Source organism: Stegostoma tigrinum, chromosome 7 (assembly GCF_030684315.1).
Source record: "Stegostoma tigrinum isolate sSteTig4 chromosome 7, sSteTig4.hap1, whole genome shotgun sequence".
Lineage (NCBI taxonomy): Eukaryota > Metazoa > Chordata > Chondrichthyes > Orectolobiformes > Stegostomatidae > Stegostoma > Stegostoma tigrinum.
In genome coordinates this window covers 107,046,544-107,060,823 of record NC_081360.1, presented here as the reverse complement: position 1 = coordinate 107,060,823, position 14,280 = coordinate 107,046,544, and the positions used below count along the sequence as shown (strand labels likewise).

Sequence of the window (14,280 nt, the reverse complement as noted above, 5' to 3'; positions counted from 1 at the left end):
TTTCCCTAGGGCTTTTCCATTTACTGTATAGTTCGCCCTTGAATTTGATCGTCCAAAATGCATCACCTCACATTTTCCCTGATTGAACTCCATCTGACATTTATCTGCCCAACTCTCCAGTCTATCTATAACCTTTAAAGTGACTCATGGATAGGCACATGGATGATCATAAAATGTAGGGTATGCAGCGTAGTTTGATCTTAGTAGGACAATAGGTCAGCACAACATCATGGGCTGAAGGGCCTGTATTGTTCTATGCACTATGATTGTATTGGGAAGCTTTACAGTAATTATGCTCCTTGGTCTGTGAGACAGTGTGGAGGAATGCTTATTAAAACATCTCAGAACAGAAGCATCATACTGATTCCCACAATATTACAAAGCTTTTATTGAATGAATGTAGAGACACTGCAAAGTCCATGTAAAATCCCAATATTCAGCACACAGACTCCTGACAAGAATCAGGAAGGCCAATTTTAGAGGGAGAGGAAACCTCATTCTTAAACGCTTCCTTTCCCACGCTCACTGTTAATCAGTGCCTGCTGGTATTGCCATTGAGAAACTGTAGCTCAAATGAAGATGTGACATACAGATGCTGTTACAGGGTTAAACCATCCTCTGGATTGGGGATAGTGATCATTGCACTGGATGAAATCTGCCCCACGTCCACTCAGTCTGAGTGACTGAGATTAGCACTGGCCGATTCCTCAGGGACTAGTGACTGTGGAGAGGACCAATTTGATCAGTTAACACAGGCCATGGCCTTGTCCATTCTATGCAAGGGGATTGGCAGAACAGCTCTGGTGCAACACCTCACCTTTCAGTAGTCAGTGACAGCCTGACTGGAGACAGTTCCACACACTCGGGCAGTGGCAGACAGAGTCCGAAAGGAGGAAGCACAACTCCCTCGGTCAATGCTTACTGCAGCCTCCTACTGTGTAGGGCAGTTTGGCGGTCTGTAAGCTACATGTCGATGGTTCATCACATAGGGGTAACAGCGTCTGTGTGCAGTAATCAGTTCCTAGGATTTTTCCCTCACATTCGCTGCTGCTTCCTGTGCTCCTGTAGGCAGCGAGTGGTGCAGAAACTGTAATCCAGGTACTCAAAGGGAACTCTGCCCAACAGAGATTCTCCACAAAGCCAGCAGCGTCTACGCACAGGAAGAGGCAACAACACAATTACAACCATGAAGGAGAACAGCCCGGTATATCACAAGAATGACAGTGCAATAACAAGCATCAACACGTGCTTTCGATCAATGGCCTCTGCAACACATCAGAATCAGGGTGGTTGGGGAGAACATTTCTATCCAGAATAACAGATACTAGGGAGTGAGTTACAGATTGGAATCTAATTAAGGGGTTCAGGGTAGTTTACACAGACAATAACAAATACCCAGGAGTGATTATAGAACAGATTCTAATCGAGGGGTTAAGTGTGGTTTATTTATAGTACAAGTATCTGAGAATGAATTACAGACTGGAACATAATTGAGGGGTTCGGGATGGTTTGTATAGAGAATAACAGACACCCAGGACTGAGTTAAAGATGAACCTAATCGAGGTGTTCCACGTAGTTTACATTTAGAATAACAGACACATCAGAGTAAATTATTCTGACAGTGCAGCACTCCCACAGAACTGACCCTCCGACAGTGCCCACTCCCTCAGCACTGACCCTCCAACAGTGCCCACTCCCTCAGCACTGACCCTCCGACAGTGCGGCGCTCCCTCAGCACTGACCCTCCGACAGTGTGGCGCTCCCTCAGCACTGACCCTCCAACAGTGCGGCGCTCCCTCAGTACTGACCCTCCAACAGTGCAGCACTCCCTCAGCACTGACCCTCCAACAGTGCGGCGCTCCCTCAGTACTGACCCTCCAACAGTGCAGCACTCCCTCAGCACTGACCCTCCGACAGTGCGGTGCTCCCTCAGTATTGACCCTCTGACAGCACATGGCTCATCTTTAACAGTAGAATAGTAGTGTTCTCATTACCTTATATTATTTATTCTGTTTTCCAACTGCTGGGCGAAACGTTTCTCAGCAGCCAACGCACGCTAGAAAAATGGAGAGTGTGAATTTGAGTCACTCTGTCCTTACAACAATCCTCTGCTTGACTTTCACTCATATAACTAGCTTTATAAGGCTACTAGGAGGCATAAGCCCACAGGTGGTGTTTCTGCTCGAAATACTGTGCCTACTGATGTTGACCGTTCAGTACCATTTTGACAACATGTCTACAGTTTAGAATCTCAGATGCACAGCACAGAAACAGACCCTTTGGGCCAAGTCGTTCATGCTGACCAGATATCCTAAATTAATCTAGTTCCATTTTTTAGGATTTGGCCCATATCCCTCTAAACCCTCCTATATATATACACCCATTTAGCTGCCTTTTAAACCCTGTAACTGTACCAGCCTCCACCACTTTCTTTGGCAGCTCATTCCATACACTCACCACTCTCTGAGAAACAGTTGCCTCTGCTTCCTTTTAAATCTCGCCCATCTCATCTTAAACCTATCCCCTCTGGTTTTAGACCCCCCTACCCTGGGGAAAAGACCCTGCCTATTCACCCTCTCTATGCCCCTCATGATTTTATAAACCTCTATAAGGTCACCCCTCAGCCTCCGACGCTCCAGGAAAAATATCCCCAGCCTATCCAGCCTCGTCCTGTAGCTCAAACCCTCTAGCCCCGGGAACATCCTTGTAACTCTTTTCTGAACCCTTTCAAGTTTCACAACATCTTTCCTGTAACAGGGAGGCCAGAACTGATCACAGTATTTTGAAAATGGCCTTACCAATGTCCTGTACAGCTGCAACATGATATCCTAGCTCCTATACTCAGTGCATTAACCAATAAAGGCAAGCATAACAAACGCCTTCTTCACTACCCTGTCAACCTGCGACTCCATTTTCACGGAACTATGAACCTGCACTCCAAGGTCTCTTTCTTTGGCAACATTCCCAGGACCTCACCATTAAGAATAAGTCCTGCCCTGATTTTCCTTTCCAAAATGCAGCACCTCACATTGATCTAAACTCCATCTGCTACTCCTCGGCCCATTGGCCCATCTGATCAATGTCCACTGGTACTCTGAGGTAACTTTCTTTGCTGCCCACTACGCTGCCAATATCGGTGTTATCTGTAAACTTACTAACCAGACCTTCCAATGTTCACATCCAAATCGTTTATGTAAAGGCAAAAAGCCACGGGCCCAGCACTGATCCTTGCTTTACAGCGCTGGTCACAGGCCTCATGTCCAAAGAGAAACCCCCCACCACCATCCTGTCTCCTACCTTCAAGTCAATTTTGTTCCCAAATGGATAAAAATTATGATTAAACTCAACTTAAAACCTAATGCTATCCTGCCCCTAACCAATCCCAGAAATAGTTGGAACTGCAGGTGCTGGAGAATCTGAGATAACAAGGTGTAGAGCTGGATGAACACAGCAGGCCAAGCAGCATCTTAGGAGCAGGAAAGCTGACGTCAGCCTGCCTGCTGTGTTCATGCAACTCTACACCTTGTTATCTCCTAAAAATCCCAAATTGACACAAACTGCCACTGTCCAATAGAACATAGAACATTACAGCACAGTACAGGTCCTTTGGCCCTCAATGTTGTGTTGACCTGTCATACCGATCTCAAGACCATCTAACCTACACTATTCCATGTACGTCCATATGCTTATCCAATGACGACTTAAATGTACCTAAAGTTGGTAAATCTACTACCGTTGCAGGCAACGCGTTCCATTCCCTTACTACTCTCTGAGTAAAGAAACTACCTCTGACATCTGTCCTATATCTTTCACTCCTCAATTTAAAGCTATGCCCCTCGTGCTCGCCGTCACCATCCTAGGAAAAAGGCTCTCCCTATCCACCCTATCTAACCCTCTGATTATTTTATATGTTTCAATTAAGTCACCTCTCAACCTTCTTCTCTCTAATGAAAACAGCCTCAAGTCCCTCAGCCTTTCCTCGGAAGACCTTCCCTCCATACCAGGCAACATCCTAGCAAATCTCCTCTGCACCCTTTCCAAAGCTTCCACATCCTTCTTATAAATGCGGTGACCAGAACTATACACAATACTCCAAGTGCAGCCGCACCAGAGTTTTGTACAGCTTCACCATAACCTCTTGGTTCCGGAACTCGATCCCTCTATTAATAAAAGCTAAAACACTGTATGCCTTCTTAACAGCCCTGTCAACCTGGGTGGCAACTTCCAAGGATCTGTGTACATGGAACCGAGATCTCTCTGCTCATCTACACCACCAAGAATCTTACCATTAGCCCAGTACTTTGCATTCCGGTTACTCCTACCAAAGTGCATCACCTCACACTTGTCTGCATTAAACTCCATTTGCCACCTCTCAGCCCAGCTCTACAGCTTATCTATGTCTCTCTGCAACCTACTGCATCCTTCGTCACTATCCACAACTCCACCCACCTTAGTATCGTCTGCAAATTTACTAACCCATCCTTCTACGCCCTCATCCAGGTCATTTATAAAAATGACAAACAGCAGTGGACCCAACACCGACCCTTGCGGTACACCACTAGTAACTGGTCTCCAGGATGAACATTTCCCATCAACTACTGAGGTCATCCAGCCCACGTCTAATCATGGGCAGACCACCCCAACATCATGTTCCTGTCCAATCCTGGGCAGGCGCGGTCAACTCCCTGTCCAATCCCGGGCAGGCGCGGTCAGCACCCTGTCCAATCCCGGGCAGGCGCCGTCATGTCTCTGTCCAATCTCGGGCAGGCGCCGTCATGTCTCTGTCCAATCCCGGGCAGGCGCCGTCATGTCTCTGTCCAATCCCGGGCAGGTACCATCTTCACACCTTTTCTCGCTCACTCATAGCTGCATATTTTTTCTTCTCGATTTCCTCTTCTTCCAGTCTCTTTTTCTGTTCCTTCTGTTCTTTCTCTCTTTGTTTCTTTGCCATTTTCTGTGCTCGCCTTTTCTCAGCTTTTTTTAATTCAATTTCAGAGGTTAGTGGTCCAGAAATCTGTCAAAACAAAAGATAGGTGATGTCTGTGTGACCTGAGTGTAACTCCTGCCATGGCCTTCCTCGGTACAAAGCTGCAGTTCATCACCATCATCTTAAGGCCACAAGTGACCACAATAAATGCTGGCCTGGCCAGTACTAACCACAAGCATGCATAAATTAATAAGAAACAGTAACAAAAATGCTTAAAATTAAGTTTTCTTGGAGGATTTAAGCTTTGAAGGATCTTGGAAATCAAATTTACTTCAAGTTTTGTGGAAATACCTGGAGAGGATTATTTAAGGGGTAGTTGAAAGTTTACTGTGGACATTGGAGTTTTGCTTTGGAGGTTTCCTGGAACTCTCACGACTGGCTATAACTGCTTGCTTTGCTGTAACTCCTACTGTAACTGGATCAACAGTGACTTGGGGACAGAACACAGAACAGTACAACACAGGAACAGGCCCTTCAGCCCAACTTTCCAAACAAAACCTTTAGCCACAATACGATCTGATGGTGAAAAACTGCAGCACTCTGTTGGGCAGAGGGACCTGGGTGTCCTTGTACATGGATCACAAAATGTTAGTTTGCAGGTAATTAAGGCAGCAAATGGAATTATGGCCTCCATTTCTAGAAGGATGCAGTTTAAAAACAGGGAGGTTTTGCTGCAGCTGTATAAGGAACTGGTGAGGTGACACGTGGAGTACTGTGTGCAATTTTAGAACATAGAACATTACAGCACAGTACAGGCCCTTCGGCCCTCGATGTTGTGTTGACGTGTACAGCTGCAGCATAACACCAGAGTTTTGGTGTTATGTTTTGGTCGCCTAACTGAGAAAAGATGTACTGGCACTGGACGGGGTACAGAGGAGATTCACCAGGTTGCTTCTGGAATTGGGAGGGTTGGCTTATGAGGAGAGATTGAGTAGACTGGGACTGTACTTATTGGAATTTAGAAGAATAAGGAGGCCATGGATAAGACAGCAGGAAGGTTGTTTCTGCTGATGAGTGAAACTATAACTCGGGGCACAGCCTCAAAATAAGGCGGAGAGACTTTGGACTGAGCTGAGGAAGAGCTTCTTCACCCAAAGGACTGTGAATCTGTGGAATTCCCTGCCCACTGAAGCAGTTCAGGTGACCTCGTTGAATGTTTTTGGGGCGAGCTTATACTTTTGAACAGGAAAGGAATTAAAGGTTTAAGGTGAGCGGGCGGATATGCGGAGCTGAGACCACAAATAGGTCAGCCATGATCTTATTGAATGGTGGAGCAGCTCGATGGGCCGAATGGCTTACTCTGGCTCCTATTTCTTATGCTGCCAAACCTACTGAGAAAATACAGAATCTAGTGATTTCTGTTTTTGTTTTCGATTTCCTATATCTGCTGTTCATTCTTTAGTTTAGTGCTCCAGCCTCACTTGTAGCAACAGTTACTGGATATGACCCCTCCTGATCTATAATAACACAATGGGGTGGGGACATGCCTTCTAAGGGTGAAAGAGGACAACCTACATCTGTGCTGGGGTAATTGTTGGACTCCATAATCATGGGTGGGATAACTTTGTAAATTCTTAGTTACTCAGGAAAAGCCAGCATGGACTCATGGCATAACAAGGTGTATAGCTGGATGAACACAGTAGGCCAAGCAACATTAGTCCTGCTGTGTTCATCCAGCTGTACACCTTGTTATAGAACATAGAACATTACAGCACAGTACAGGCCCTTCGGCCCTCAATGTTGTGCCGACCTGCCATACCGCTCTCAAGCCCATCTAACCTACACTATTCTGAGTACGTCCATATGCTTGTCCAATGACGACTTAAATGTACCTAAAGTTGGCGAATCTACTACTGTTGCAGGCAAAGCGTTCCACTCCCTTACTACTCTCTGAGTAAAGAAACTACCTCTGACATCCGTCCTATATCTTTCACCCCTCAATTTATAGCTATGCCCCCTCGTGCTCGCCGTCTCCATCCTAGGAAAAAGGCTCTCCCTATCCACCCTATCTAACCCTCTGATTATTTTATATGTTTCAATTAAGTTAAGTTATCTCAGATTCTCCAGCATCTGCAGTTCCTACTATCTCATAGGCTCACGGCATGTAGGTCATGCCTGACAAACCTCACTGAACTTTTTCAAGAGGTGGTTAAGATAGTGGCCAAGGGAATGTCAATGGATGTTGTTTGTATGGCCTTCCGAAAGGAATTTGATAAAGTCTTATAAGAAACTGTTAACTCAGGTAGAAGCCCACAGAATAGAGGTCAAATCACTGACCTGGATGGGAAAGTGACTGATTGACAGGTGACAGAGAGAAGAGACTAATGGATGGGAACTCAAATTGGCAGGGTGGTGTCCCACAAGGATGCGTGTTAGGGCCTCAATTATTCACATTTTGTTTTCTTTATTCATTCATGGGATGAGGGCATTGCTGACCAGGCAGCATTTATTGACCATCCGTAATTGGCCAGAGGGAAATTAAGAGTCAACCACATTGTTGGGGGTCTGGAGTCACATGTAGGCCAGACCATGTAAGGATGGCAGTTCCCTTCCCTAAAGGATGTTATTTGTTAACAACCTGGATAAAGGCATAGGAAGACATATATCCAAATTTGCTGATGACACAAAATCAGGCAGCTTTGCAAACAGTAGAGATAATAGCATAGAATTATAAAGGGATATTGATAGACTGGATGAATAGGCACTACTGTGACAAATGAAGTTTAAAATAAGCAAGTGTGAGGTTATCAATTTTGGAGCTAAAAAGGATAATTCAGGGTACTTTCCAGATGGCATGAAGTTAAATACAGTCCAAAGAGACTTCAGGTGCATAGATTTCTAAAATGACACAAACACATGCAGAAAATAATCAAGATAACAGAATGCTGATCTTTATGGCTGGAGGACTGGAGTACAAGGATGCAGTTTTGCTACAGTCATATAAAATCCTGGTTTGACCCAACTGGAATTTTGTGAGCACCATACCTTAGGAAGGATGCACTGGCATTATCCTAACACAGGTTTACAAGAATGATACCTACACTTCAGCAGTTAGGTTATGAGGAGAGATTATACAAATTATGTCTATTCTCTCTAGAATTTATAACGTTATAAAGTTCTTTGTTAAAGTTCTTTGAGAAGGTGATCAAACAGGTAGATGAGAGTAAACCGGCTGATGTGGTGTATATGGATTTCAGCAAGGCGTTCAATGAGGTTCCCCACAATAGGCTATTGTACAAAATGCAGAGGAATGGAATTGTGGGAGATATAGCAGTTTGGATTGGAAATTGGCTTGCTGAAAGAAGACAGAGGGTGGTCGTTGACGGGAAATGTTCATCCTGGAGAGCAGTTACTAGTGGTGTACTGCAGGGGTCGGTGTTGGGTCCACTGCTGTTTGTCACTTTTATAAATGACCTGGATGAGGGCGTAGAAGGATGGGTTAGTAAATTTACAGACAACACTAAGGTTGGTGGAGTTGTGGATAGTGACGAAGGATGCTACAAGTTGCAGAGAGACATAGCTAAGCTGCAGAGCTGGGCTGAGAGGTGGCAAATGGAGTTTAATGCAGACAAGTGTGAGGTGATGCACTTTGGTAGGAGTAACTGGAAGGCAAAGTACAGGGCTAATGGTAAGATTCTTAGTCGTGTAGATGAGCAGAGAGATCTCGGTGTCCATGTACACAGATCCTTGAAAGTTGCCACCCAGGTTGACAGGGCTGTTAAGAAGGCAAGATAATAAAATGTGAGGCTGGATGAACACAGCAGGCCCAGCAGCATCTCAGGAGCTGTTAAGAAGGCATACAGTGTTTTAGCTTTTATTAATAGAGGGATCGCGTTCTGGAACCAAGAGGTTATGGTGAAGCTGTACAAAACTCTGGTGCAACCGCACTTGGAGTATGCTATGGAGGGAAGGTCTTACAAGGAAAGGCTGAGGGACTTGAGGCTGTTTTCATTAGAGAGAAGAAGGTTGAGAGGTGACTTTATTGAAACATACAAAATGATCAGAGGGTTAGATAGGGTGGATAGGGAGAGCCTTTTTCCTAGGATGGAGACGGTGAGCACGAGGGGGCATAGCTTTAAATTGAAAGATATAGGACAGATGTCAGAGGTAGTTTCTTTACTCAGAGAGTAGTAAGGGAGTGGAATGCTTTGCCTGCAACTGTAGTAGATTCGCCAACTTTGGGTACATTTAAGTCGTCATTGGATAAGCATATGGACGTACATGGAATAGTGTAGGTTAGATGGGCTTGAGATCGGTATGACAGGTCGGCACAACATCGAGGGCCGAAGGGCCTGTACTGTGCTGTAACGTTCTATGTTATGTGGTGACCTATAAGGTCCCAAGATATAGGAGCAGAATCAGGCCATTCACCCCATTGAGTCTGCTCTGCCATTCCATCGTGTCTGTTCGGGAAGATGATGGCCTAGTGGCTTTTATCACTGGACTGTTAATCCAGAGACCCAGGTAATGATGTATGAACCTAGAATCAAATCCCGCCACGGCAGATGGTGGAATTTTAATTCAATGAAAATCTGAAATTAAGAGTCTAATGATGACATTTTGATTGTCAGACAAGCCCATTTCATTCACTAATGTCCTTCAGGGAAGGAAACTGTCATCTTTATCTGGTCTGGCCTACATGTGACTCCAGATCGACAGCAATGTGGTCAACTCTTAACTGCCCTCTGGGCAATTAGGGATGGGATGCTGCCTGGCCAGTGATGCCCTCATCCACGAATGAATTAAAAAGGAATGTTTTTCAACTCCATTCTACTGGCTGTCCTGTTAATCTTTGATTTCCTCACTAATCTGATCAAATTCTTCAAGATATTAACATGAAAAGACAGGATTGATAAGATCAACTATTTCCATAAGTTGGGAATTCTAGAATTAATGGGTATAAGTCTGGGAATTAGGGCCACACCATTCAGGACAGATGTTACAAAACAATTCCACACACAAAGGGTGATAAACTGTGGGCCAAAGTCACAGATCAACCATGGTCTCATTAAATGGTGGAACAGGGTCAAAGGGCCTACTCCTGTTCCTATGTTCAATCACTCTCCTCTTTCCCCACAAGGTCCAGCACCATTTCTGCCTGTGCTTCCACCATCTCTACATACAGTTCATCCTCTGCCTGTCTCCATCCACTTTGCTACTCTGTCTACACTGTACTAGCTGCCTTTTGTGACCTACCAGAGAGTTTGGGATGTTAGACAAGGTAGGGATTGATGATTGCAGACAATGTATATGTTGCTCCTTTACCTGTGCTTTTTTGTAGTCATATCTCCCTGGGTGGGCTGCTACGTAACGACGAAACTCATTCCTTGTCTCCTTGTTTGCAGAAACAGCATAAGCTGGACGAGCATGTTTATCCCTGGAAAAGATACACTTACAAGTGAGCACACGGAAACATGGTATACTCACAGACATACAGGGAAACAGAGACATGGGGACACAGGAAAGAAAGCACACTCATTCAGGGATTTACGTAAGCAGGACACAGGGGCTTATAGAAACAGTTCACAACCTATACTTTAACTCCTGGATCAGTAGTTCAGAATTTCTGCAAACCGTTCTCATCCCTAACATGAACCGACATTCTAGCACAGGTGAAATTCTGCAAACTTGGGAAGACGATGGCCTAGTGGTATTATTGGTGGACTGTCAATCCACAGACCCAGGGAAAGTTCTGGGGACCTGGGTTCAAACCCTGCCATGGCAGATGATGGAATTTGAATTCCATAAAAATCTGGAATTAAGAGACTAATGAGACCATGAATCAATTGTTGATTATTGGATTCCCTCTAGGGAAGGAAACTACCATCCTTACAGAGTCAGGCTTACAGTGCCTAAATGACCCCCTTCTTTTTAAAAAAACGAATAGTGTATGTATAAATCTCCTTTGCCTAACAAAACAGTGCTTGAAGCTGTATTTGTAAATACTCAGGGCACATGCAAATACGTTGCAGGCCTGGCTGATGATCTTAAATTTGTTTTCTGTGTAACATTTAGCATTATCTGGATTATTTAGTAAGGATTCTCGTTAGCAGGTTCAAATCTAACGGTGGGTATATTTTTCAGAATTACAAGCAGGGGTTAGTTGACCAGGAGTGTCTGCTGTGAATGGTCAATGGGACATGGTTTTTCATAGTCAGTCATTGGAACATACAGCCAACATACCCACTGTTACATTGACATCGAAACTTATATCATGTTCCACACTTAGATCCTAAACGCAATGACTTTTTGACTTGATGGCAGCATCGTGATCTGGACAAAATCACTTGTGCATTTACCAACAGCCGCAGCACGAAATAGCCAGCATCACTTGTGCCGGATTTGAGATACCTTCGCCTTCCTGGGTAACCTAGGGCTGACTGAGCACTGCTCGGGACCAAAAATAGTGGAGGTAGAGCATTTCACAAGTTTTTACAATGTATCAGTGATGATTTGATCAGGGTGTTATCATCATATTGGATAGTTTTGACATGGTTCAATCTCAGCATTAAGCTTTCACTGAGCGGATGGTTAGGGCTGCCAATAAGATTAATCTTGTGCACTGGACTGTAGGAATTCCAATGTGTTTATTGACTGGTGAATTCATTTCCTAACTTCTCAACTAATTCACAGAATCGTACGGGAAAGAGGCCCTTCGGCCCACTGAATCCACACTGACAGAAACTACTCTAATTCTACACTAGTCCCACTTTTCTACACTTGGCCAATAGCCTTCAACATAATACAAATACTTATGCAAACACTTTTTAAAGGTTGTGAGGGTTGCCGCCTCAACTATCCTCCCAGGCAGTGCAAACCAGATCCTACCACTCTCTGTGTAAATAAATCTTTCTTCAAATTTTCTCTAATCATTCAGCATTTCACCTTAAAATTACGTCCTTTTATTACTGACCCTTAAACTACTTTTATCCACCCTATCTGTGCTCCTCAACCTTAACGTGGCCATCTCAGTTAGAACTGGTGGCAACAGCTCACAAAGCCATTTGGCTGATTCATGCTGGGCAAATCCAAGCACAGATAGAACACAGCATCAAGAAACATCGTTTCTGAGCAATGCCTGTGCTTAGAGTTACACCATAAATCAATTCAACATCATCAGTTGGGTCTGCGGTGCGATGTATGCATGTGTGCTAGAAGTTACACACATTAATACTCAGGATGCTGTTGTATGTAGTTGAAAACAATTATTTACGTACATTGCAACATTTTCAAATGAAGGTATCATGGAGAAGCTGAACACTGCTGCATTCCCATGGCAACACTCTGAACAATGAGTGTCTAGTTGCCCGATCTGAGAATTAAAATTGAACATTAATTGCTCTTGCCACATCTACATCCAGATTATGGCCCTACCAATCAGCACTCGCTTCACATTATATATAAAATGTTTTTTTTTCCAAAACTGATTCTTGCAAGTTTGTATGCGTACAAGGGAAAAAAACTTCAAATTTTAGATTCCTTTGAGCAGGGCCTTAACAGATATCTTTGCAGCATCCTTAGACACAGGTGAGGTCCCAGAGGACTGGAGAATTGCTAATGTTGTCCCCTTGTTTAAGAAGGGTAGCAGGGATAATCCAGGTGATTATCGACCCGTGAGCCTGACGTCAGTGGTAGGGAAGCTACTGGAGAAGATACTGAGGGACAGGATCTATTCCCATTTGGAAGAAAATGGGCTTATCAGTGACAGGCAACATGGTTTTGTGCAGGGAAGGTCATGTCTTACCAACTTAATAGAAGTCTTTGAGGACATGACAAAGTTGATAGATGAGGGAAAGGCTGTAGATGTCATATACATAGACTTCAGTAAGGCGTTTGATAAGATTCCCCGTGGCAGGCTGATGGAGAAAGTGAAGTCACACAGGGTCCAGGGTGTGTTAGCTAGATGGATAAAAAACTGGCTGGGCAACAGATGACAGAGTAGTAGTGGAAGGGGGTTTCTCAAATTAGAGACCTGTGACTAGTGGTGTTCCACAGGGATCTGTGCTGGGACCACTGTTGTTTGTGATATACGTAAACGATTTGGAGGAAGGTGTAGATGGTCTGATTAGCAAATTTGCTGATGACACTAAGATTGGTGGATTAGCAGATAGCGAAGGGGATTGTCAGAGATTACAGCAGCTTATAGATAGATTGGAGAGTTGGGCAGATAAATGGCAGATGGAGTTCAATCTGGGAAAATGTGAGGTGATGCATTTTGGACGATCTAGCTAAAGGACAAACTATTCAGTAAATGGAAAAGTCCTAGGGAAAATTGAAGAACAGAGAGATCTGGGTGCTCAGGTCCATTGTTCCCTGAAGGTGTCAACGCAGGTCATTAGAGTGGTCAAGAAGGCATAAGGCATGCTTTCCTTCATTGGACGGGGTATTGAGAACAAGAGTCAGCAGGTCATGTTACAGTTGTACAAGACTTTTGTTCGGCCACATTTAGAATAATGCATACAGTTCTGGTCACCACATTACCAAAAGGATGTGGATGCTTTGGCGAGGGTACAGAGGAGGTTCACCAAGATGTTGCCTGGTATGGAGGGTGCTAGCTATGAAGAAAGGTTGAGGAGATTAGGTTTATTTTCATTAGAAGGATGGAGATTGAGGGAGGACCTGATTGAGGTCTACAAAATCATGAGGGGTATAGACAGGGTGGTTAGCAAGAAGCTTTTTCCCCCAGAGTGGGGGACTCAATTACTGGGGATCACGAGTTCAGAGTGAGAGGAGGAAAGTTTAAGGGAGATATGCGTGGAAAGTTCTTTACACAGAGGGTGGTGGGTGCCTGGAACGCGTTGCCAGCGGAGGTGGTAGACGCAGACACGACAGTGTCTTTTAAGATGTATTTGGACAGGTACATGGATGGGCAGGGAGCAAAGGGACACAGACCCTTAGAAAACAGATGACAGGTTAGACAGAGGATCTCGATCGGCACTGGCTTGGAGGGCCGAAGGGCCTGTTCCTGTGCTGTAGGTTTCTTTGTTCTTAATATTTGGTATTTCTGTTTTCAGAACGCGAATGGGAGCTCAATTTACCATCTCAATTGACAAGATATCATCCCTGCAGGTCAGCATACTGCCAGCACTGGGCCTTTAATGCCATGTGTATAAAGCCCAGGTCGCTGTGCGTTTCATGAAGAGGTGCCAGTGCCCTGCAATCTTGAATGATTTCTGCATTTCTAATCCCAGATCTATGTTCCTGCACACCCTGTAGAATTCTACCCATTGTTTTTATTTTATATCTCCTCATGCTTTCTGCTAAAATGAATTTCTTCCCATTTAATTCCACCT

The 14,280-nt window shown here is 44.4% G+C and overlaps 1 protein-coding gene across 1 annotated transcript in view; it reads right to left on the bottom strand.

The window, feature by feature from the left end:
• Positions 1 to 364: 364 nt before the first annotated feature.
• The window catches only part of ankzf1 (ankyrin repeat and zinc finger peptidyl tRNA hydrolase 1), a 49,391-nt gene continuing 35,475 nt past the window's right edge, over positions 365 to 14,280 (bottom strand). Inside the window, exons 12-15 of the mRNA XM_059647627.1 lie at positions 10,253 to 10,364; positions 4,847 to 5,014; positions 1,995 to 2,056; positions 365 to 1,150 (exon numbers count right to left, since the gene is read on the bottom strand). Coding sequence (XP_059503610.1) covers positions 1,036 to 1,150; positions 1,995 to 2,056; positions 4,847 to 5,014; positions 10,253 to 10,364 — 457 coding nt within the window. The 3' untranslated portion in view covers positions 365 to 1,035. The remainder of the gene's footprint in view (positions 1,151 to 1,994; positions 2,057 to 4,846; positions 5,015 to 10,252; positions 10,365 to 14,280) is intronic.